At 43.9% G+C, this 22,436-nt stretch overlaps 1 protein-coding gene across 1 annotated transcript; it reads left to right on the top strand.

Moving 5' to 3' along the window:
- The first annotated feature begins 10,716 nt into the window (after positions 1-10,716).
- LOC124693128 lies at positions 10,717-22,121 on the top strand. The gene is made up of 24 exons (XM_047226580.1): positions 10,717-11,366; positions 11,479-11,603; positions 11,673-11,767; positions 11,839-12,072; positions 12,717-12,804; positions 13,509-13,560; positions 14,507-14,572; positions 14,957-15,108; positions 15,186-15,256; positions 16,500-16,697; positions 16,777-16,818; positions 17,435-17,542; positions 17,747-17,836; positions 17,925-18,000; positions 18,742-18,838; positions 18,928-18,997; positions 19,110-19,286; positions 19,708-19,830; positions 20,678-20,761; positions 20,853-21,037; positions 21,125-21,263; positions 21,357-21,416; positions 21,528-21,599; positions 21,677-22,121. The coding sequence occupies exons 1-24, from the start codon at positions 10,921-10,923 to the stop codon at positions 21,788-21,790; spliced, it is 2,964 nt and encodes a 987-aa protein (XP_047082536.1). The 5' UTR covers positions 10,717-10,920; the 3' UTR covers positions 21,791-22,121.
- The last annotated feature ends 315 nt before the right edge of the window (positions 22,122-22,436 follow it).

The raw sequence follows: 22,436 nt of genomic DNA, 5'->3' as shown, positions 1-22,436 counted from the left end.
GTATAGGTAACATAAATAAAAAAATCAGCAACAATGAGAAGTGACCACACGTATATGCGTGCAGATTGCACTACACATTCTCTCTATCTCTTTCTCTCTCTTGTATGTTGACTTTCCCTTTCTTTCCTTGTTATAATGAATCACCTATTATCGCTAAGAGTTCTTCGATCCCCGAAATGCTAGTGAACAAAATTAAATTGGACAATAAATCTGGTGCTACCAACATGTCTAAATGAACAAGAGCAAATCATATAGGTTGGTGTACCACTAAAACATCATCATATATAAATCCCTGAGGAAAATCTCCGGAGCACTATAAATTTTAAGACTAAAGAAAATCCGCAAATCTCCTGAGCAGTATAAATTTTAATACCAAAGAAAAGCCGCACCTTGAAATTGTCATGGCTATGGTTGTGGCCCGGCAAATTCTCCACCAACGATTCATCGAGCGGCAATGGCCTCGCCCTCTCCCCTTCCTCCCTTCCATCCGCGGCCGTGTCTGCCAATTGACGCTTGGCGTGCTCCGGCTCCCCTAGGCGCTGGGTTATCGATCAGTACGGGTAGTATCATCAAAGCAGCTCTATGTTGGCGCTGCAAAATAGAGATACAATGATATTATATAACAGCATATATAGCTGCTAACTATTCTTTTGAAAAAAGTATTTATTAAAATTCAGTTTGGATATTTGTAATTGATATAACATGACAAAAGAATATTTTGTTGTTGCTGCATAGAAAATAGTCATAGGTGAATCAAAATTAAATACTCAAAAAGATGCATGTGGGGAATGGGATGGAATAGATGATCACAGACCTATTTAGACAACAGTGGCTAAGGTAGATGATGGATTCTCCAGATTCTTGATGCCCAGCTATCGGGTACATAGATACCAAAGTCTGACAAAAATTAGAATACAGATAGATCTGACGTTTTAGTTGCAGATCAAATAAATCACTTTGTGAAGCATGAAAGAAATAGCACATGAACAGATAATGGGATCGAGAAGTACATATAATAATTCGAGAAATATGTAGCCAGTGAGATGGAAGTCCGGTGCTGAAGAAAATACAAGAGGAAAACTTACCAAACCAACTTTGTCCACCCCTTCGGCAGTATGACTGGTACTAGCAGTCTAGTAGGCCGTCAACCTCAGCGAGCTGCCGGGCGCCTTGGCAGCTCGGCTGATGCGATTTTCATGGTCCGGCCATTGTATCAAGATGATGTTGACCGCCGAGGCAATGTGGATGGGTAGGTGACGATGTTAAGATGGCGTGGTACGAAAGCTTACTGGAAACAAGCTACGTTCTGAACTTGAGTTCGGCATGGCGGGCAAGTTTCTGAAAGAAGAGATGACAACCGACAGGCCATCCTTTTCTTTCTCTCTTTCCCGGCAAAGGGAACTCCGCGATCGTTCCTCACGCATCCCAAAACGAGAACGTCGAGAAGGCGTTGGGGTCATCGGAAGGGAAACGTAGGTGCATCGCAGTTCAAACCAACCGGCGACCGGAAAGCTCAGCCTAGGAACCTGCCAAAGCTTTTTACACAGTCCAACAACCGAGTCACCGAGACGTCCTTCTCAGCTACTGCTAGACTACTTCCTCACTCCCACGAGGCGACAACAATTTTACCGATATAAAGTTAGAGTACCTCCCCTTGCTCTCTCCAAAGGTCCCCCAATAGCTGATTTAGGGGCCTTGGCCCGTAAACAAGCACCCAGCCGCGGCTTCTAAATTTATTTTTTCACCGACGCGGTCCAACTCTTCATCTGGCGTTCCTAGGCCAAACCAATCTATAGAGAGGCTAGCGGGATCGCCGGCGGGGCGAGAAAACACCGCGGACTAGCCATGTCGGCGACCAGAGCCAAAAAAAAAAACCAACAGTTTCCCCCTTCTCGTCCCGTGACCACGGTCGCCGCCGCACCCACCCCTCGACGCGATGGACCATTGCCGCCAATAGTGCCCACTCAGCCGCCGCGTACGCTCCGCCGCAAACTCCCGTCACCTCGCCGGCCCTTCCCACCGTCGCCGTTCACCAGCTCCCGCCATCGCCGCTACCTCCGTCTCCACCGCGCTCTCACCCTGCACGCGAGGTGTTCAGCCATTTGCCAAGGCGGTGGACTCGGGCGACAAGGACGTCATGGTCGCGCTCATGGACGAGGAGCTCGTTGTCGCGTCTGCGACCAGGGACGCCGCTGGAGACGATGAGCATCTGGCGATCCTCGTCTCCTTCTTGGCCATGATCGCCGAGGAGAACAAGCCGGTCATTGGTGGCTCCGCACCGGGCGCCACAAGAGCAACCCAAGGCAGAGGATTGAAGGGCAATGCATGCTCTACGCCGACTTGCACGGCCACACCGTATTCCGTCGCCATTTCCGGATGAGTAGGAAACTCTTTCTGAAGATAGTCGAGAATTTAAGAGAGATCGACTACTTCAAATTGAAGAGAGACGCCATTGGCGAGCTTGGTTTCTCGACAATTTAGAAATACACAATAGCTCTTCAGATGTTTGCCTATGGAATTGCAGGTGATACACAGGATGACTATCTTGCATGGCAGATTCCACGGCCATTAATTGCATGTACAGATTATGCAGGACAATTGTGGCGGTGTTTGGAGAGACCTATTTACGCACACCCAATGTTGCAGACGCGGCTCAGATATTGGCACAAAATGCAGAGAGAGGTTTTCCTGGGATGCTTGGCAGCATCGACTGTATGCACTGGCATGGAAGAACTGTCCATTTGCATAGTAGGGCATGTATAAGGGAGACAAGGGTGCATGCAGTGTGGTGCTTGAGGCAGTGGTTGACCAGGACCTGTGGATTTGGCATGCGTTCTTCGGCATGGCAGGATCAGACAATGATATCACTGTGTTGCAGTGCTCCGATGTGTTACATAAGCTTGTCGAAGGCAATGCTCCTCCGGTGCAGTTTGATATCAATGGACACTAGTATGACAAGGGCTACTGTCTTGCTGCCATAGAGGATGTAGAGAGGGCATTTGGTGTGATGCTTTGTCATTATCCGATACCCTGCTCTTACATGGTCGAATGAGCAGATATGGGAGATCATGACATATCGCGTCATACTGCACAACATGATCATCAAGTGCGAGAGGGAATTTCCAGTGTTTGACACTGACCCATATGAACGGATAGGTCCTCTTGTAGATGTTGATCACAATGTGCCTCCCGCATTTGCTACTTTTCTCGCCAGGCGTCAAGAAATCCGAGACTCCAATGCACATCACCAACTGCAAGATGATCAGGTGGAGCATTTGTGGACTCTCAAATGCGGCGACTAGTTTATTTATTTGTTTATCATTGTGATTTAAACTTTTAAATTTCCGTGGTTTGATAAGCCTTAATTATTTGTGTGCTATGTTGAACTTGTTGAATTATCTCCAACATTTATTTAAGTTGTAATAAAGTAACACCATTTATTTGGTGTTTAAATTTAAAATATATATGAAATTGTATCGGGGGCGCCGTTTGGGGTGCACGGCTGGGCGCCAACATGTCCCTATTTCTAATTTTGCGCCGGCGTCCTCCATACGGTTCATATAAGAGCTACCTGGATGCCGTATGAGGAGGGCGAGTGGAGATGCTCTTATAGACTTACAATGCTCACTTCTATTGCAAAAATTACCTTTCTATCATTTGCGGAAGACACAAACAATAAGTGCAATCCGTTGCATAGAGGTTAAATCTTGGATTAATCTACTCAACCTTCAAATTTATCTTGTACCTAATTTACTTGCCTAAAATATACCAAACTTTTCCAAATTATTTGTACCATATTGTTTCGATTACTAGATTGTTTTTCCTGATTTTATGAAAATTTACAAAATATCATCAAATTTGCCCGAATCTCAAAAAGATTAACAACTTTTAAACGGAAGGTCAATTCTTTCAAAGTTTCCCCAGATTTAGTTACTTCATGCTGATGTTTTAAATTTTTGAAAGGCTTGAAAATTTCAGCGATTTTCTGTTAAATCTCACAAAAGGTGATAAATATTTTGAACAGATGGTCTAGATTGTTTCAAACTTTCCCATATTTGTTAGTTTACATTATTTCAGTTATTGGAATATTATCATATTTTGAAATGTTTCAAAAAGGTCTAGTTGTCGGTATGTGGACGACACATCATCACTGATATATGGGCCCTAATTGTGAGATTTATATTTATTGTTAACCAATTTATCCCCAGATTTTAACAAGTTACGGATGTGTAGTTAGTGGTTTATGTAAACAAATTTGTGCAACAAAGCAACGGAAAGTGGCTTGCACAATTTTCTCTTGAAGTCTGAACACATTTCGAGAAATGAGTCTCGATTTACTTTGGGCTCGGTGTTTGGACTTGGTTGGTGCTGAACCGCTGACTGCTAGTAGCTGGTGGAGTATTCTTTATCTGATCGGATTGATTGTGTTGGTTCCTTCCGGGAGAGGAGGGTTTTTGGCGCGTGGGTGGCATGTCAGTTTGTCACTCGCCCGCTGCCGCCACTCGTCTCGTCCCAAGGGTCGGTGGTTTGTCGCAATTTCTGCCTTTTGTTTCTCGCGTAGTGCACGGCACCTACTAATTAAAGCATTTTGCTTATTCGGTTATTCCCGTGCTCGTGCTTCAGTGTGATGACTGATGAGACGGGCGGCCATATTTTTACTCCCCAGGTCACGAGCAGGTTGCGTTGGAATGACCTGCCGAATCTACCGGATTGGAGCTGAGATTGGGACGGGTGATGGGGACTGTTCTTCTCGTCGTACGTGCGGGTGGAAGCCGAAAGCTGTGGTGTGCTGATTGATTAACTAGCCGCACTTAATTTTCTTCTCAATCAGTTCTAAATATCTCTTCAAGCAACTCGATTGTGGATTAAAAACAAGTGAACATGGAAGCAGTGCCGCTAATTAATCCGGTCGAGCAGCACGGGCACATGTTCTCAATGCTGAAAACGGCCTTGCCAGCTTGCTTCGCATTAGCTTAGGTGCGGCCCCGCCTCTTGTTTCTGCTAAAATCAAAACCGTCAAGCTCATCCTACGCACATTGCGAAGACTACCATTATGGCACTACCTTTCCAATTAGCGGCTTCCATCCAGAATCCCGAAAGGAAATGATGGTGCCGAAAAGGCGAACCACTGGAGTAGCACCGGGCCGTGTGTAGGCGACCACTCGCCGCTGCAAACAACTCACTCGATCGATGCTTCGTTCCTTTCCAGCTCTGCCGGCTGAACTACGCCTCCCACGTACAGTTCCTGATGAATGCAACACTCATGGTATCGATTCCGGGGACATCTTTGCCGGTTCGTCGGTCGTCGCCGGATCGGCGCGTGGAGCCGACCATTTTTTTCTTCGAGAAGTTGGGGCGCCCTGCAACCCGATCCGTAGTGGCAAGGGGCGTCCGCCGTGGGTCACCGACAGACTATCTCATGTACTACTCCCTCTGTTCTACTAATGTTGTTTTAGATTGGTTAAAATTTGGACGTAGCTAAGTTTTAATAAATGTAAGATAGTTTTGCTGGGACGGAAGGAGTACTGATTTTACTTTGACAGGACCATATTTCTCATATTTGGGTCTAATTAAAGTGTGTAAATCTAGAAAATGATCAAAAGTCTAAAGTCTCAATCAAAACATTCTCATGATCATCAAAATAGTATTATTTATTATGTTTAACAAACTATGAGATATCTATAAAAAGACTACGTTCATCCGTAGAAGCAAATCCGCACCACAAACATCGTATCATATATTGGACCAAAACAAATTGATCGGTGAAAGGGAATTTGGCTATATGCTAGTCTCTATCTGATGAAAGTTCCCCTCGTTGTAGTAAAAGCAATGGTAACTAAATTTTAATTTTAATATTAAGAATTTTTTTTTAAAATAACATAACAATTTGTGTATAACAAAGGCATCTTGACGACTCTAGCAAAAAAAATTAAAGAATTTGTTGTATTTTTTGTAGAACGATAGAGAGGGGTTTGGCGTAATGTGTTGGATGTTGTATTGAGCCTCTCGGTCGAGTATATATAGTGATACAGACTTGGAAGCTAAGATAGCTCTCTAGAGATATGTTAGGTAGAGATTACAAATCCTAGACTACCTAATATACATATACCAAATATATCTCTAACACTCCTCAGCAATCGTAGCGGTAGTGACGTGAACAACAGTAACGTCGCGGACGGTCAGACTGAAGAGAAACCGAAGGTAGGAACCAACGGGTTGACACTCCCCCGCAGTCGTAGCGTGAGCGTCGTGGACGATGTCGCGTCGCGGATGCTTGGACTGTAGAAGAAGCCGAGGTGCTCATGCGAGGTGATAGCCCTTTGTGCCAATGTCGAGGTAGCCGAGAGCGTGGGTGCTGCAACCTTGGTCGAGGGAGCCGCGCGAGGGATTGCCGTGGTCGATGCCGTGGCCGGGTGCCGGTGTCGATGTAGGCGCAAGCGAGGTGGTGTGCGAGGAGAGTGAGGGAGACACGCCGAGGTAGTCGTGGAGATGGTCGATGCCGAAGTCGATGCAATCTGAGCCGTTGAGGACGAAATGCAACCATAGTTTTGCCAGAACCAGGCGCACGTTAGGACGAATGCATACTCTGGTTTTGCTAGAACCGAGTACGCATAGAAGTACTCGGCGGTGACGCGGTCGAGGCAGTCGTAGAGGCGATGCCGATGAAGACGTCGACGAAGCCGATGAAGATGAGGCGCCGGTCCGAGCTTGCCAGGCCCGGGGATGCGTCGGGGACGAAGGCACGTACCGGTGTTGCCAGTACCGGGCGTGCAGGGGTAGGGAACATTACAAGTGCGCGCCATGTCGGCGTAAACTAGCAGAGGAGGTCTCGACGACAGGTGTCGGAGTAGAGGAGCATGTGGCGTAGTCGGGAAAGAGGCGAGGACGCTGGCGGCAAAGTTGTAGTGTACGAAGACGTAGAAGGCGGTTAACCCAGCTGTGACCTGGGGTGGTCATGCTGGACACCTAGACGGGCGTTGCAGTGGTCGGTGAGCTCAGCGCGACCTGGAGTCGTTGGCGAGCCCAGCGGCGACCTGGGGTGGAAGCACGACGGCGGTACACGAAGTAGGCGAGGAAGACCCGGCGGCGTGACGAAGACCATGCGCGGACGGAGGCAACCCGCGCCGAAGGGGCGACGCTGAGGTGGCCTCGGACGTCGCTGCGCGGGGGACGGCGAAGGTGACTGCGTGCGGCGACGCCACGACCCGAGGGGCCGGCGTAGCTGCAGGGCACGAGTTGGTGCAGCGGCGGAAAACCAGCAGCGACGTACACGCCTCTGAAGGCGCGTCGGAGGCCGGTAGCGTGGGCCAAAGGCGGCGGCGCTGCGACCCAAAGGGGCGACGCAGCGGCAGCTCGATGCTCAATCAGAGGTAGGCGCGTGCTCGGGGACGTGCTTGGCGGAGACGTGCGCGGGGTCGGTTGATCAGACCGACGGCAGCGCTACACGTGCCATGGCATGGATGACGTGCCGCATATCAGAGTCATTGGCGACGTTGTCGGTGATGTCCCGGGCGATGACGGCGAAGAAGAACCGACGATGGAGACCGTGCAGGTGAAGGCGGCCGGTTGCGACGCAAACGGCGTCCCATGTGCATCGCGTGCAGCCGTGCCCCACAGTAGATGGAGGCGGGCCAGCCGAGGCGGAGACGACGTGGGCGAGCCGTCCGCGGCAGCCTTCCAAGGCAGGCGCTGCAGCCAGCCAGCGAGTCGACCGCGGTGGCCGGTGTAGGGCGGATGATGGAGGAGAGCCGGTGCGAAGTCGACACCGAGGTTGGAGTAGAGGCACGTGATGACGGCGGCGGTGGGCGACTCAATCCGATCTATGATTGGCAAAACCAAAAATGAAAACGCCGGTCGAGCGACCGGCGGAGCAAAAAGAAAACAATCTACAGATTAGAAAAAAAAAGAACTCGAGGGCAGCAGATCAACGGATCGGTGAACGAACCCTCATACGGGTTGCGCGCCCCCCCGGAGTGGATCATGGAGATCAACCTCCCTGGGGCGGCGCGGCGCGAAAGCTTGGACGATGGTTAGGTTAGGACCGGCGCTGCTCTGATACCATGTAGAACGATAGAGAGGGGTTTGGCCTAATGTGTTGGATGTTGTATTGAGCCTCTCGGGCGAGTATATATAGTGGTACAGACTCAGAAGCTAAGATAGCTCTTCTAGAGATATGGTAGGTAGAGATTACAAATCCTAGACTACCTAATATACATATACCAAATATATCTCTAACATTTTTATGACATTTGGTGATTATTAATTTTTAGTACCTAGTATGTAGTGCGTGCATTGTCAAATATTGTTGAACACGCGGTAACTTGTAAGACAAATGTGCCCTTGAAAACCCGATAGACAGTCAGGCAAACAATCCAATTTATACTCTAAAAATTCTATAAATTTTCTTAAAAATGGTACACTAGAAATATCCCTATTAAGATATTTATTAGAGCATAACCAAGTGATACATCTAACAAACTATTAAAGATATTTGAACATCAATGTAGATGCAAATAACAAGGATAGTACAATTTTGTCAATGTGTATGTAGTGCAAAGTCACACGAGTTTTTGTACAAAATGCATTTTTAGCACTATATAAGTATAATAATTAATGTACAATGCAATAAAAAGAATGACACAATTAATAGTAGTGATGTTTCATATTTTATTAACTATGCGAACTGTGTAATGGAAAATGTACGATTATTAAGACTATAGTATAATAAAATAAGTTATATAGTTAGTGTAAATTATATTTATTGAACTCTCCCCAGATCCAAAATTTATTTGGACTGGCCCTGGGTATCCATAGGGGATGAGTTGAGCAAATGTTTATTGTTGAATGAAGACGATATTGTCGAGAATCTGAAGCATTACGATATGGCAATCAACTGAAAAATTCTGTATCAAATCAGGCATAGATATCGAAAACCTTAAAAGTGTGTTTGGTTGGAGGGAGTTGAAACTAGGGAATAAATATCGAAAAGATCATATTATTCAAAAACTTCAAAATAGAAGCTTTCAATTAAAAAGGGGCTACATGTAGTATGTTCTTCATTTGTACGCTATCACATAGTAGGTATATATACATGGGCTTGGATCTCTCGTAATCCTGGGTCTAGGCATTTCCTTGGCAGCAAGGGAAAACATGCGGTGGAGGCCGACGAGGAAGAAACACCAGGTGAAATGTTATAGCATGATGTGTGTGGCGGTAGATCCAACTGTTAGCAGACTAGGAGAAGGGTGTCAACGATGACTAAGATGATGACGGAGTGTGAAAATGATGAGTGCATAACCCATGCTAATGCAGTGTCACATGTATTTATTATTGTTTCTTTTCTCTATTTGTTTGGATACAAGGTGTAGGAGGAGCAATTTGAGGGTTTTGGGGAAGCCGACAATACTGACAATAGCAAAAAAAAGAAGCAAAAACAGTGACAGAAAATTGGCCACAACGATGGAATAAGAGGATGTGTGCATCCATGCTGAAGCGAAGAGACAACGTAGAAAAATAGGAGAATACGAATGATGTTGTCCCCTAACACCTATGCGCATATTATATATTATCCTTCCTTTAGAAGAACAACTATACGGTGCTTGGGGTCCAGGTACCATCAGGTGCCAGTACCTTCTGGCCACAAAACAAATAGATACCCATTCACGTTGTTCTCTTGTGGCTTCCCGAGGGCAGGCTGGTTGTTTCACATCCACTCATGGGCGCAACCTCTCCTGCGTGGAAATGTACATGGTCGTCGACACGTCCTCACAACTTCCGTTGGCGAATGCACCAATGACTCCATGTAGGTCCAATATCAAGATGAATTGGAGTGTGTCGAGCCACACCGTCTTCTTCTTGTTTAGGATGAGGAGAGGAGGCTGACTAACAAAGGCGGACAACCAACGAGAGAGACCAGAGAGGGAAGGAGAAGGAGATATGATCTATGGATATGGGAAATTACTGCTAAATCATAATGGCTCTAATAGGGCTACGTGAAATGCCAATTTTGACGAACTTGCTAAGGAAGGAGTCGTGGTGGCGGACTCGCGGAGGAAGCCGCTCTCTACTCATATGTTGTTAAGATGGGTATTTTGTTTGGAATTAAGGGATGAATTTACCGTATTGTCCTTAGAGCTCATTACCATCCTCGTTTGTTGATGATAATTCAGGCGGTACATGTTTTGGTCGAACATGTACCACTAGTACTGAGCCGTTGGATGCACTTGCAATGAAACTCTAGCAAAGTTTTTAAGTGACATGAGAGTTACCCCTTCATAAAGTTCAGGTTATCCAACACAAATTTCAACTTTTGTAAACAACTTTTTCCCTACTTGTTGAGAGCATAAATCACGACAATGGAACAAAAAATGGCTTATACATCTAGGAGTATTTTACGGTGTATTTGACCTTTTATTAAGATCTTGAAGCACCTTTGATGGTGATATTAAAGTTAGAAATACCGGTCCCGGGCGCAACTATTATTGGAGCATTTCCACAAAAACAACTGGAGGAGAGAAGTCAAGTCAAAAGCCACTCAAAAAAAGAAGAAGAAAGAAATCAAGTACGGAGTAAAAAAAACTGGAGGGAAATCAGGGTTCAGCTGTGTGATCCATAGGCCCATTACGAATGCAGCCCAGCCCAAAGGCCCACAAAACCAGAAGGTCCCAACTTCACAAGCAAGAGCGGTAAGGCGTGAGAAGCGGATTGGCCGAGCCGCTTGCCGTGGCATCTCCGTCTCCCTCCCCTCCGTCGCGGCCGGCCGCGCGCCACCGTCTCCGCCACCACCCACAGGCCCGATTCCGGGTTGCCCGTCCTCCCATAGCACCACCATCCCCTCCTCCTCGACACACGCCCAACTCCGCGGCCTATCGTCCCGGGGACCGCCAATTCCTCCCCCATTTGCTCCGGAAGCTACCCGAGATGCACCATGCGATGCGGCTGCGTTGCCTCCTCCAGCATCCGCCGCTCTGGTGCAAGTGCAGCTCCCTAGGAATCTCCACGAGTGGAGGCGGTTGCTTCGTCCGGAGGTTCAGCGCGGTCGGTGCGCCGAGGCCGTGCGATGCGGGGCGGCGGCTGTGCCGGTTCTACGGCTCCAAGGGCGGCGTAGGGAGCGCCGAGGCCAGGGGCGGCGGGGCAGCGGAGGCTGCGGCGGGTAGCAGCGGTAGGTGCATCGAGCAGGAGCACGCGCGCCTCGGGGAGAGGGACCAGCAGGAGTGGCTGAGCGGCGAGAGATTCCTCAGCGACTGCAAGAGGCGGGAGTCGCCCTTCCTCACCCGGCGGGAGAGGTTCCGCATCGAGTTCCTGCGCCGCGTCGTGCCGTGGGAGAAGGGGAACCTCACGTGGCAGAATTTCCCCTACTATGTCAAGTGAGACGCCGCCGCCGCGCACACCATCTGTTCGATGTTTTGTTTCAACGAAGCTAACATGAGTTTGCTAACGACAAGATTAATGTATTTTTTTGGTGCTTTGGATTGCAAGTGAGAATGCAAGACAGCTGCTGAGGGAGTGCACGGCGTCCCACCTGCGGCACAAGGGCATCACATCTGAATATGGCTCTCGGCTGCCATCCTCTGGAGGAAGGATACTGCTCCAGAGCCTGCCAGGTATTATTCGGTGAAGAGGAAGATGCGTAGAGATGTAAACGCTCCGATTCTGATTTTTGTTCAATGTAGGAACTGAGCTCTACAGAGAGAGATTGGTAAGAGCTCTTGCACATGAGTTGAGGGTGCCACTACTGGTCCTGGACAGCAGTGTTCTAGCCCCATATGTAAGATGCTGAGCCCTTACATACACAATGTAAAGTGGTAGCTGCAAACCTAATAAATCCTAACTTGTTAGGATTTTGGGGAAGATTATTCAGAAAGCGAGGAAGAAGATGAGCATGGCGAGTCAGAGGATGAAGGTTCAGAGTCTGAGATGGAAGATGAAGGCGATGAAGATTGGACGAGCAGCAATGAAGCTAAATCGGGGGAAAGTGATGACGAGGATGCTCTGAAATCTGTTGAAGAACTCAAAAAATCTGTGGATGACCTCAAGAAGTTGGTCCCATGTACTCTTGAGGAATTTGCCAAGGTGATATATTATATTGAGATATTTGACTGTACCAACCAATAAATGTCTGCTTCCATGTAGGTTTCATGATTAGTTGTTCAAAGAAAACAATCTTTTACACTTTGTATCTTGTTCCTTTTAATGTCGGCAAAGAAGACAACATCTGACAATAGACAGTCTCGAGGAAAGTAAGAGTGTTATCCTCAGTAAAATACCATTGGTCGTTACTAGAACTTCATGCATACAAATGTTTCAAAAATCTGCTGTTAATTTTGGATTGGTGCTTGAACTTTCATCAACCTGAATTTGCTACTCCCTCCGTCTCAGTTTACTAGTCTTCCCTGTATCCCTAGGTCGCCAATTTGACCTATATAATTTAAATTATATAATGCAAAAATTATATCATTAGAAAATAGAACATCTAAACTTTCTAATGATATAATTTCTATAACATATAACTAATTCTAACTTGATCAAATTTGCGACCTAGGGGTACGCACACGCCTAATAAACTGTGAGAGAGGGAGTATCTTACTTTGCCTTTCAGAAGCATCAAACTATGATAAGAAGTTAGTTGTAATCTCTAGTATGTTCCCTCAATGTTGCTTTGTTATTTTTACATGTGTTTGTAGTTCATAATGATTTTCATTTGCTTGTGCTTCTAGAGAGTCGTTGGTGAAGAGGAAGGTACGTCATCAGAATCCTCTGAAACTGCCAAGTCATCAGAAGAAGAGAAAAGACCTTTCCAAAGGGGTAATGTGATCTTTTATTTTATCTTGATCTTTTCTCTGGTACGCTGACACTAAGTCAAATTAAAATTTGTTTCTGGACTATCATCTGGGACCATAGAAATGTTTTCTAAATTTGGTCAGTTACATTACATGTAAATATGGGTGGTATCTTTTATCTCCGTTATGCTGACGCTAAATAAGATTAAACATTTTCCCCGAATTAGCTGATAAGGACAAACCTAGTGGATTACTTAGGAATGTGCATACTGTCTGAGGTTCTGATGATCTATGACTAAACATCTTGTTCGCTCTCTTAACGCCCATGGTTTTTACGATTTCTGCAGTTCTACGGAGTTAGATTAGGACTTTTAGGTGGAATGCCTGTTAATTTTATCAAGTCCGAGTCCCAGGCCTCAGCTGCATTCTGCTGATATTTCTGTGTGCTAACATGAGCTCAAGATTGGCCATTTTATGCATATATATAAAAAAGAAGCTGCAGCCTCCTTTAGCCTATACCGCTTCATGATGGCCTGATAACAAATTTGAGACGGACCTCTTTATTGACTCCATTGTGCATGTAGCTGCACCAACTCTGGAATTCAATGTACTTCAGTAAAGGAACCACTCTGAAGTCAAATTAGAAATATATGCTGCATTGTAATAACTCTGATATTGTGACGCAGAAGTTTTAGCTGAATGTTGTTCCTCTTTCATACTTGTTTTCAGGAGATAAAGTCAAGTATGTTGGTTCCTCCGCAGTTGTTGAAGCAGATCAGAGGTGATTGTTGGATACTGATTCTCTTCCGCTCAATTTGCTTTTCATGATAATGTTCCATGCTCATTGGTTAGCGCCATGATTTCACCCTTTTATCTCCGTTCTCTTATTCTGAAGTCCTAACAAATAGCAGGATGTTCCTCTTTAGAGATATACATGGTTAAATCAAATGTAGGCAGTTAGGCACCGTATCTGAGCCTTCCATATGCCTATCAAGTTACAATATTATACATTACGTGATTTGTTTATTCAAGAAAATGCAGAACTTTTGTGTTTCATTTCATGAAGTGGTAGAATTTTGAGTTACAATCCTCCTAGGTGGCATGGGATAACATATTGGAGAAACACTAGTGAATGTCCCAGGTCGTTGGCAGGACTACCAGTAGGCCAGTGGCGCTGGCTCTAACCCATAGCGCTGCCTCGTATGTGATCCTCGCAACAAGGGTGCTAAACTGCTAACCAAAGGGCGGGCTGTGTTGAAGATGGAGTCATTGTGGTACTTCCGGATCATCCATGGTGTGAGGAGAGTCGCGGAGGCGAATCCCTGTGTGGTGTAAACATTACGTGATTTGTGTGCATGTGCATAATTATGTGTGTTTCTGTGCGGGTGCTGGTGGGGGAAGCACACATGTGCATGTACTCATGTTTTGTATGCCTCCATGTGTGGTGTACACAAGCACATGATGGGCTGGCTTGGGTTTATTTTTTTGGAGTGGATGGATTTGTGTAAGCAATAGGCCATCTACACGTATGTTAGCATAACAGTATTATTATCCACTACTATATCCGTGAAATTAGAAAATATTGTTATCCAGGTTTCAGGAGTCCGTGTTGTCTGTTATTATATTGGATGCCAAAAATTACACCACTTTTTTTTTTCTATGATGGTTCCCTTCTGAATTGAGTTTCATCACATTACCACTGATATGTACCATATATGCATACACAGGATCATTTTGGGGAAATTACCTACTCAAGATGGCTCGAGAAATGCCTATACTTTTATTAGTGGCAGGTGGGTGGGTATACCTTTCTCTCGTGGAACAGGATAAAATGATTTTGGTTTTTGGTAGTTATGAGACCCCAAGGCAACATATATTATGAATTTTACTGTTTCGTTTTTCTTGTTATTATTGTTGTTGTAATCCATTCACGTTAAGTGTGTTGTGATTTTTTTGTCTTGTAGGAGTAGTTACTTAGTCATATTGGTACTCTTTCTGTCTTCACTGTCCTATTTTTATAGAATAGGCCAGTTAGGGTTCTTCACCTTTAGCATTTCTTACCATATATCCCTAAATATACATAAATGGAATCTGCATTTTCTATTACTGCTATGTCTGTACACATGTTTCTCCCAAATTATGAGTAAGAGTAACTCTTCTAACTTTACATATTACAGGACTTTATCAAATGGGCAGCGTGGAGAGGTATATGAGACCAACGGGGATCAAGTAGCTGTCATATTTGAACCTCCTGCACAAAAGCTCCATGATGGTGACGAAACTAGCACGGAGGAAGATGCAAACAGCCCATCTATTTACTGGGTTGATGGTACACCCCTACTCCGTTTCACCATCAGTTAGATATGATTATTCCAGGCACCTTCATCTCACATTCTCTTACTTTAGCTCAAGATATTGCGCATGACCATGATATTGAGTCAGAAGATTGGCATATAGCAATTGAAGCACTTTGTGAGGTGATTCGTCAAAATATTTTTTGCCACATATATGTTTTCTTTCACTTTCAGAAACTTTCTGCTTTTTCTTTTGGGTTTCATCTCCATAAGAGTGGCTGGGTTTTTTACGTTGGCTCGCCAAGTCTATCACAACCCTCCTCCTTTACCCGGGCTTGGGACCGGCTATGTTGGGACAACATGTACGATAATGTTGTGACAAGTGTTCGAACAAGAGATGGCGATACCGATGATTTCCCGATTAAAATAGGACTACACCAGGGGTCAGCTTTGAGCCCTTATCTATTTGATTTGGTGATGGATGAGGTCACAAGGGATATACAAGGAGATATCCCATGGTGCATGCTCTTTGCGGATGATGTGGTCCTAATCGACGATAGTCGAACGGGGGTCAATAGGAAGTTAGAACTATGGAGACAAACCTTAGAATCGAAAGGTTTTAGACTTAGTAGAACTAAAACTGAGTACATGATGTGCGGTTTTAGTACTACTAGGCACGAGGAGGAGGAGGTTAGCCTGGACACCTTTCGATACTTGGGGTCAATCCTGCACAAGGATGGGGATATTGACGAAGATGTGAACCACCGGATCAAAGCCGGATGGATGAAGTGGCGCCAAGCTTCTGGCATTCTTTGTGATAAGAGAGTGCCACAAAAGCTAAAAGGCAAGTTCTATAGGACGGCGGTTCGACCCGCAATGTTGTATGGCGCTGAGTGTTGGCCGACTAAAAGGCGGCATGTTCAATAGTTAGGTGTGGCGGAGATGCGCATGTTGAGATGGATGTGTGGCGACACGAGGAAGGACTGAGTCCGGAATGATGATATACGAGATAGAGATAGAGTTGGGGTAGCACCGATTGCAGAGAAGCTTGTCCAACATCGTCTAAGATGGTTTGGGCATATTCAGCGCAGGCCTCCGGAAGCTCCATTGCATAGTGGACGGCTAAAGCGTGCTGATAATGTCAAGAGACTAGAGTATCACCAAAGAACTAGCCATGGAAAGAGCCGCGTGGAAGCTTGCTATCCATGTGCCAGAACCATGAGTTGGTTACGAGATCTTATGGGTTTCACCTCTAGCCTACCCCAACTTGTTTGGGAATAAAGGCTTTGTTGTTATTTGTCAGAAACTTTCTGCTTTTTGCGCGTATGAGACCTAGCCCTTAATTAGAATGTTGCACTCTAATATTGACATTTATTTCCAGTCTCATTTGATAAATTTACCTGCCCACTTGTGATTTTTTTAACAGGTTCTTCCATCGCTAGAACCAGTCATTGTCTACTTTCCAGACAGCTCCCAGTGGTTATCTAGAGCAGTTCCAAAATCAAATCGCAGGGAGTTTCTTCAAAGGGTAGACGAAATGTTTGACCAACTCACTGGACCAGTAGTAATGATATGTGGGCAGAACATACTGGCAGCAGTACCCAAGGACAAAGACAAGGAACCAGTAAGCTTTAGAATTCTTATCGCTTAACTTTAACTGATAAAACATTTTCTGTACTCATTTCTGGTTTGGACACATACAGCCGACACTGATGTTTCAGAATCTCTCTCGCCTGTCTTCACTGGTAATTTATCGATATTTTAGTATTCGTACGTGCTTATTTTCTCTTAGCTTTTTTTCGAATAGAAAAATAACCTCTTCTCCCATTCAGCTTTTTATGCCCTCGTTCAAATGCACTCCCTATATTAAAAGGCACAAGCTCGTAATATTGTTCCCTTCTTGCATCGCACTACACAATTTCCTATAAACATGTTTGTTTTTTACAGATAATTCTATACCAAATGTTAACTGTATTTTAATGTAGTGCAAGCAATCACAAAATAACTTATTTATTTGATGACTGATGAAATCATCTGACATTCTGTAGAGCGTGAGTAGAAAACATGGGTAGTTACATGACTGCACATAGTTTATGCTAGGCTGTAGACATGTTTGCTTTGCCAAAGGTTACAACTGTGCTAGGTACTCAATTGGAGACTACTTGCTAGCTTGTTATGAAACATAATTTGCTGTACAAAGCATAACTACAGAACATAGTAGAAAATAGGCATATGTTTATTAGACTTGTTTTGCTTTTGGTTTATACTGTCCAAAAATCACTCTTCATATTTAACATTATATATGTAATGTTGTGCTCTACTATTTGAAGATTGGTACACTGATTAAAATTCTGTAACCAGCCATCATCGCTGAAGCGGTTAGTAGGGGGGCTGAAGGGACAAAAAGATTCAAGCTCCAGTGACATATCAAAGCTCTTCACAAATAGTCTTATTGTTCCTGTTCCAGAGGTAAGATTTGTCTACTAATTCAAATCAATCTACAAAGTTATGTGCTGCAACAATTTGAGCGTGACTTCCTGCCCTACATAAACATTTGATAATGCCATTACTGTGTTTTTAGTTCAAATCTATGGCCTGCAGTGCCTAGACCATCAAGTGCCCTTTAGCTTGGGGGGAGCTCCTGAATTTTGTATCTTGTTTATTTATCTACAGGAAGGCGAACAACTACGAGTTTTCAATAACCAGATCGAAGAGGATAGGAAAATTATTATTTCAAGGCATAACCTTGTTGAATTACATAAGGTTTGAATGCATGGCTTGTGTTCCTATTTAATTTCCTGCATATGGCTTCCTGCATGTGCCATTTGTAAATCACGATTCATTGATGCAGGTGCTTGAAGAGAATGAACTATCATGTGTGGAGCTTATGCATGTGAAGTCTGATGGAGTCGTTTTGACAAAGCAAAGTATGTCTGCTAACATGCTTTCCCTCATGCAAGCTGTATTTTTGTGCAGCTATTTTGACCAAAAACCATAGTCCATGATAGTAAGATTGTATTGATAAGAAAAAAATATGTACATGGGTATTCACAAAAGCTATCCAAGTCACATAAAAAACTTAAGTACAATAAAATCATATCACAGAGCAAATTCAAGCCTTTAATGGAGCCTTAGAGCCTGTAAAAGGAGGTCAGTCTTAACTAGGATTTACTAGGAGGTAGTATTTTCGCGCAATGATACCAGATGATGCATTTTACCATCCGAGACGCTACTGTCTTAATTTAAAAAAGAATATTCTTGTAAAAGTTCATTGGAGTGCTTGCCAACCAATTGATGCTTTTATGTTGGTTTAGTGTTATGGGGAATCTTTTCATGACTTGTTCATGTGATCTACTGTTGCTGTTTAAGTGCAACTGTCAGTGCCACAACCCTAGCTCTTGACGACTTGAAGAAACTGAAATCATGTTATGTGCACTGATATAGGCTTCGTACCTGGTTTTTAAGGCGTCACCTTAATACCTTATGGATGCTTAGGCCGCAAGGCACCCTGGTAGCGCCTTAACATTTTTCCTGGCATGGGCGCTTAGGCGTCAAGGCAGGGAATGATCGCTTTGCCGCCTTAAAAACCTATGCTGTAATTCAGTTAAAAACCTATGCCTTAAAAACCCTGCAAGCTGAGCACTGAACGGGTGTATTACGTGTTGCAGAAGCTGCAAAGGTTATTGGGTGGGCTAGAAGTCATTATCTGTCATCAACAGTTCTTCCCGCTATTGAGGGTGACAGATTAATCATTCCACGCGAGAGGTACTTAACTTTAAATTCAATGCCAGTTATGTATTTGATCGATTTATTTTTGCTGGCACTTTACTATTATTGTTTGCAATTTTGTGAAGCCTTGAAGTAGCCATCGAGAGGCTGAAGGAACAGGTCATTAAATCTAAGAATCTCTCTCAAAATCTGAAGGTATTCAGCTTATTTATATGATAAAGTCAACTCCCCACCTTTCTTATCTGCTAGGGCCACCTTAGTTGCTAGCTACTGTTCTTTTCCTAACTCACAAGTTCCATATCTTCAGAATTTGACGAAAGATGAGTATGAACGCAATTTCATATCTTCTGTTGTACCTCCTGATGAAATTGGAGTGAAATTCGATGATATTGGTGCACTTGAGGATGTCAAGAGGACACTGGATGAGCTTGTTGCTCTTCCAATGAGGAGACCAGAGCTTTTCTCTCACGGCAATTTATTAAGGGTATAGTTTGCTTTACTGGACTTATCATGACCGCTTAACCTTTTCTGTTGACATTCCATGGGGACCCTAGATGTTGCATTTAGGTCATTGTTGTTTCTAGAGAGGAGTACTTAATAGTATTGTAAAAAGGGAGGGGCCAATAACTTATTGCAGAATACAAATATGTACCTCTGAGAAATTGTCTTATGCTGCCCTTCCAAAAAGTTGTCACTTATTTGATTTAGCATTGAGTTCATCATTTGTAGTTAGTTCTCACATGATGTACCGCTGAACAAATCTTCCTCTGGATTACTGTAGTAGAGAATAATGAGATGACTAATATGAATCAGAGGAAGTAGCTTTTTTATATCCATCGTATCGGAAATTCCTGATACCTGAATTGTCTTAGTTGAATTTTCTCTTATGCCCGGACCTTTTTCAGCCCTGCAAAGGTGTTTTGCTTTTCGGGCCTCCTGGCACAGGAAAAACACTTTTGGCAAAGGCACTTGCAACAGAAGCTGGGGCAAATTTTATCAGCATAACTGGTTCTTCACTGACGTCAAAGGTAATGAGATCGACTTGTTTCCATTTCTTTCATATTATTGCAGGAAATATCTAATAGATAATCTGCATTTTATGCTAGTGGTTAATTACAAACACCTTACGTGAAGTTTGAACCAATTCCAGTCTGGACTCTTTTCCTTCTATGCGGCCATATATTGGGTTAACTGTTGACATAGTTACTTCATGCAAGTGAACATAATGGACGCTTAACTTCGTTTAAGAAGCAGGCAGATTTGAGAATTGAAACCCGTACTGATAGCAAGTCAAAGGACAACTATAATAGCTTCTACTTGCTACAAGCAAGTCAATAATTTTAGATTTTTTTTGAAAACCAGGTCAAAGGTCAGTAGTAGAAAGCAAACTTTTCTTGTTATTTTTTTCTTACAAACTATGCTAGTTAACTTTGCCGAGGCATTTCTTTTATACTGCTTGTTAAGGATGTATCATGTTCTTGTACATGAAATGCGGGAAGCTACTGATTGGAGGGTTCAACAGATGCATGAAATTTCTGTTTGTGAATCTGGACCATGCCGAAGGGATCCCACCGATAATTCATTTACTTTGTAGTGTGGTTGGAGCATAGGATGATGTAGGTTGAGAGCACATTTTGTGTTTGATGGAGGGCATGATATGAATAACTTCATGATAGGTGGATGGACTCGTGATAATGTTATTTTGTTCCGTTCCCCTAAGGTGCTAATTTGTGAGATTTGACCTTCTATGCTGTTGTAATCGTTAACCAAATAAATATTTGCTCTATCCCTTGGAAGTCAGCATCATCCACTTGCACTATTGCAATACAAGCTTATTTTCCAACAAAACACCTTATTTCTCTATTTTTAAAACAGTGGTTTGGAGATGCTGAGAAGTTGACAAAGGCCCTGTTCTCCTTTGCTAGCCGACTAGCTCCTGTCATCATATTTGTTGACGAGGTATGCCTACTTACATAAATAGAAAGTTATTTACCATGGCCTTGGTTGCGAGCAATCTCCTGGTATGATACAATTTGGTCTTGTATCACAGGTTGACAGCTTACTTGGCGCCAGAGGGGGCGCACTTGAACATGAAGCAACAAGGAAGATGCGGAATGAATTTATGGCAGCGTGGGATGGTCTAAGGTCCAAGGAGAACCAACGGATCCTTATTCTGGGTGCGACAAATCGCCCATTTGATTTAGATGATGCTGTTATACGGCGTTTACCTAGACGGTAATATGTGCGCCCATGCTTTTCGCTTTCAAATAAATTTAAGCTATGCTGATCTAGCAATGTGCTTATTTGTTTCATGATCTACAGGATATACGTTGGCCTTCCAGATGCTCAGAACCGAAGGAAAATTCTCAAGATTTTACTTGCTAAAGAAAACCTAGAAGCTGATTTTAAATTCGATGAACTTGCTAATGCGACGGAAGGTTATTCAGGAAGTGACCTGAAGGTATGAATCAAGCTATTTATTACATTCTTCCCTGTCATTGAAGAAAGTGAAACTGTTGTTCTTGTGCAATCATTGAAATGTTGTTATGTGCAGAACTTATGCATAGCTTCAGCTTACAGACCAGTTCAAGAACTTATAGAAGAAGAAAAGAAGGTAGTTATGCTCTTTTAACTGTTGGCACGGGTGAACTGAACATATAAACAATCATCCAAATTATGGGTCTTTTATTCTATTAATTGTTCATATGGTTACCATCTTTTGCAGGGACGTGGGAGTGGCAGCAGCTCTCACTTAAGACCCCTTGTATTGGATGATTTTATACAAGCAAAAGCGAAGGTACAGTGGGCTCATTTTTTCTCAAATACCCTGTTTAACGTTTCCGTCTCTTCTAACATTGGCTATTCCCTATGCAGGTAAGTCCTTCTGTTTCTTATAACGCGACAAGTATGAATGAATTAAGAAAATGGAATGAACAATACGGGGAAGATGGCAGCAGGACAAAATCACCATTTGGGTTTGGCAACTGACCTATTCTAGTAGTGACTTTACGTCACTGTTGTTTGTTTGTAACATCAATAGGCTGCCTATTTAGTTACGGGAAGTCAGTTCCCATTTTTCGCCCAGAGCCTATTTATATAAACCAATGATCCTGTACAAATAGCAAAATTTCAAATCAAATGCCAATTTTCCGAGTTCACACTAGCTGGTATTAGCCGATTTTCCAAAAATGTAATGCTGAGCTACAAATTGCTCCAGCTCAGCATAGGCCTGATCCAGGTGTAAGTAGCTCCAGAGAATTTCATCTGTTGTACACTACCAATTCCAAGGACTTGAATGAAATGAAATATTTTTTCCTTACAGTTCTGAAATGTTCCGCAGAACACAACGATGCTGGAGTACTACCTTGTGTGGCTGTGTAAAGATAACTTGTTGAATTTCGATTGTTATTCTAGGCTCTTTACTGTATGAGTTGCTGGTTATTTTTTTCTTTGAATCGTGATCTCCCGGTATAACAAGAAAAAACCCAGCATTGAAGCTGTTGTACTGGGTCATCAGAGGATGGTAACCACGGATTAGACGATACGCTACGGTACGTCCACAGGAGCCAACAGAGAAGTAGTTGGAACATATGAACGCCATAACGTGGGGGTGACTGGACTGTGCTAATCCGCA

Source organism: Lolium rigidum, chromosome 2 (genome assembly GCF_022539505.1).
Source record: "Lolium rigidum isolate FL_2022 chromosome 2, APGP_CSIRO_Lrig_0.1, whole genome shotgun sequence".
NCBI lineage: Eukaryota > Viridiplantae > Streptophyta > Magnoliopsida > Poales > Poaceae > Lolium > Lolium rigidum.
The sequence above is the reverse complement of the archived record's forward strand: the minus strand, read 5'-3'. Positions and strand labels throughout refer to the sequence as shown.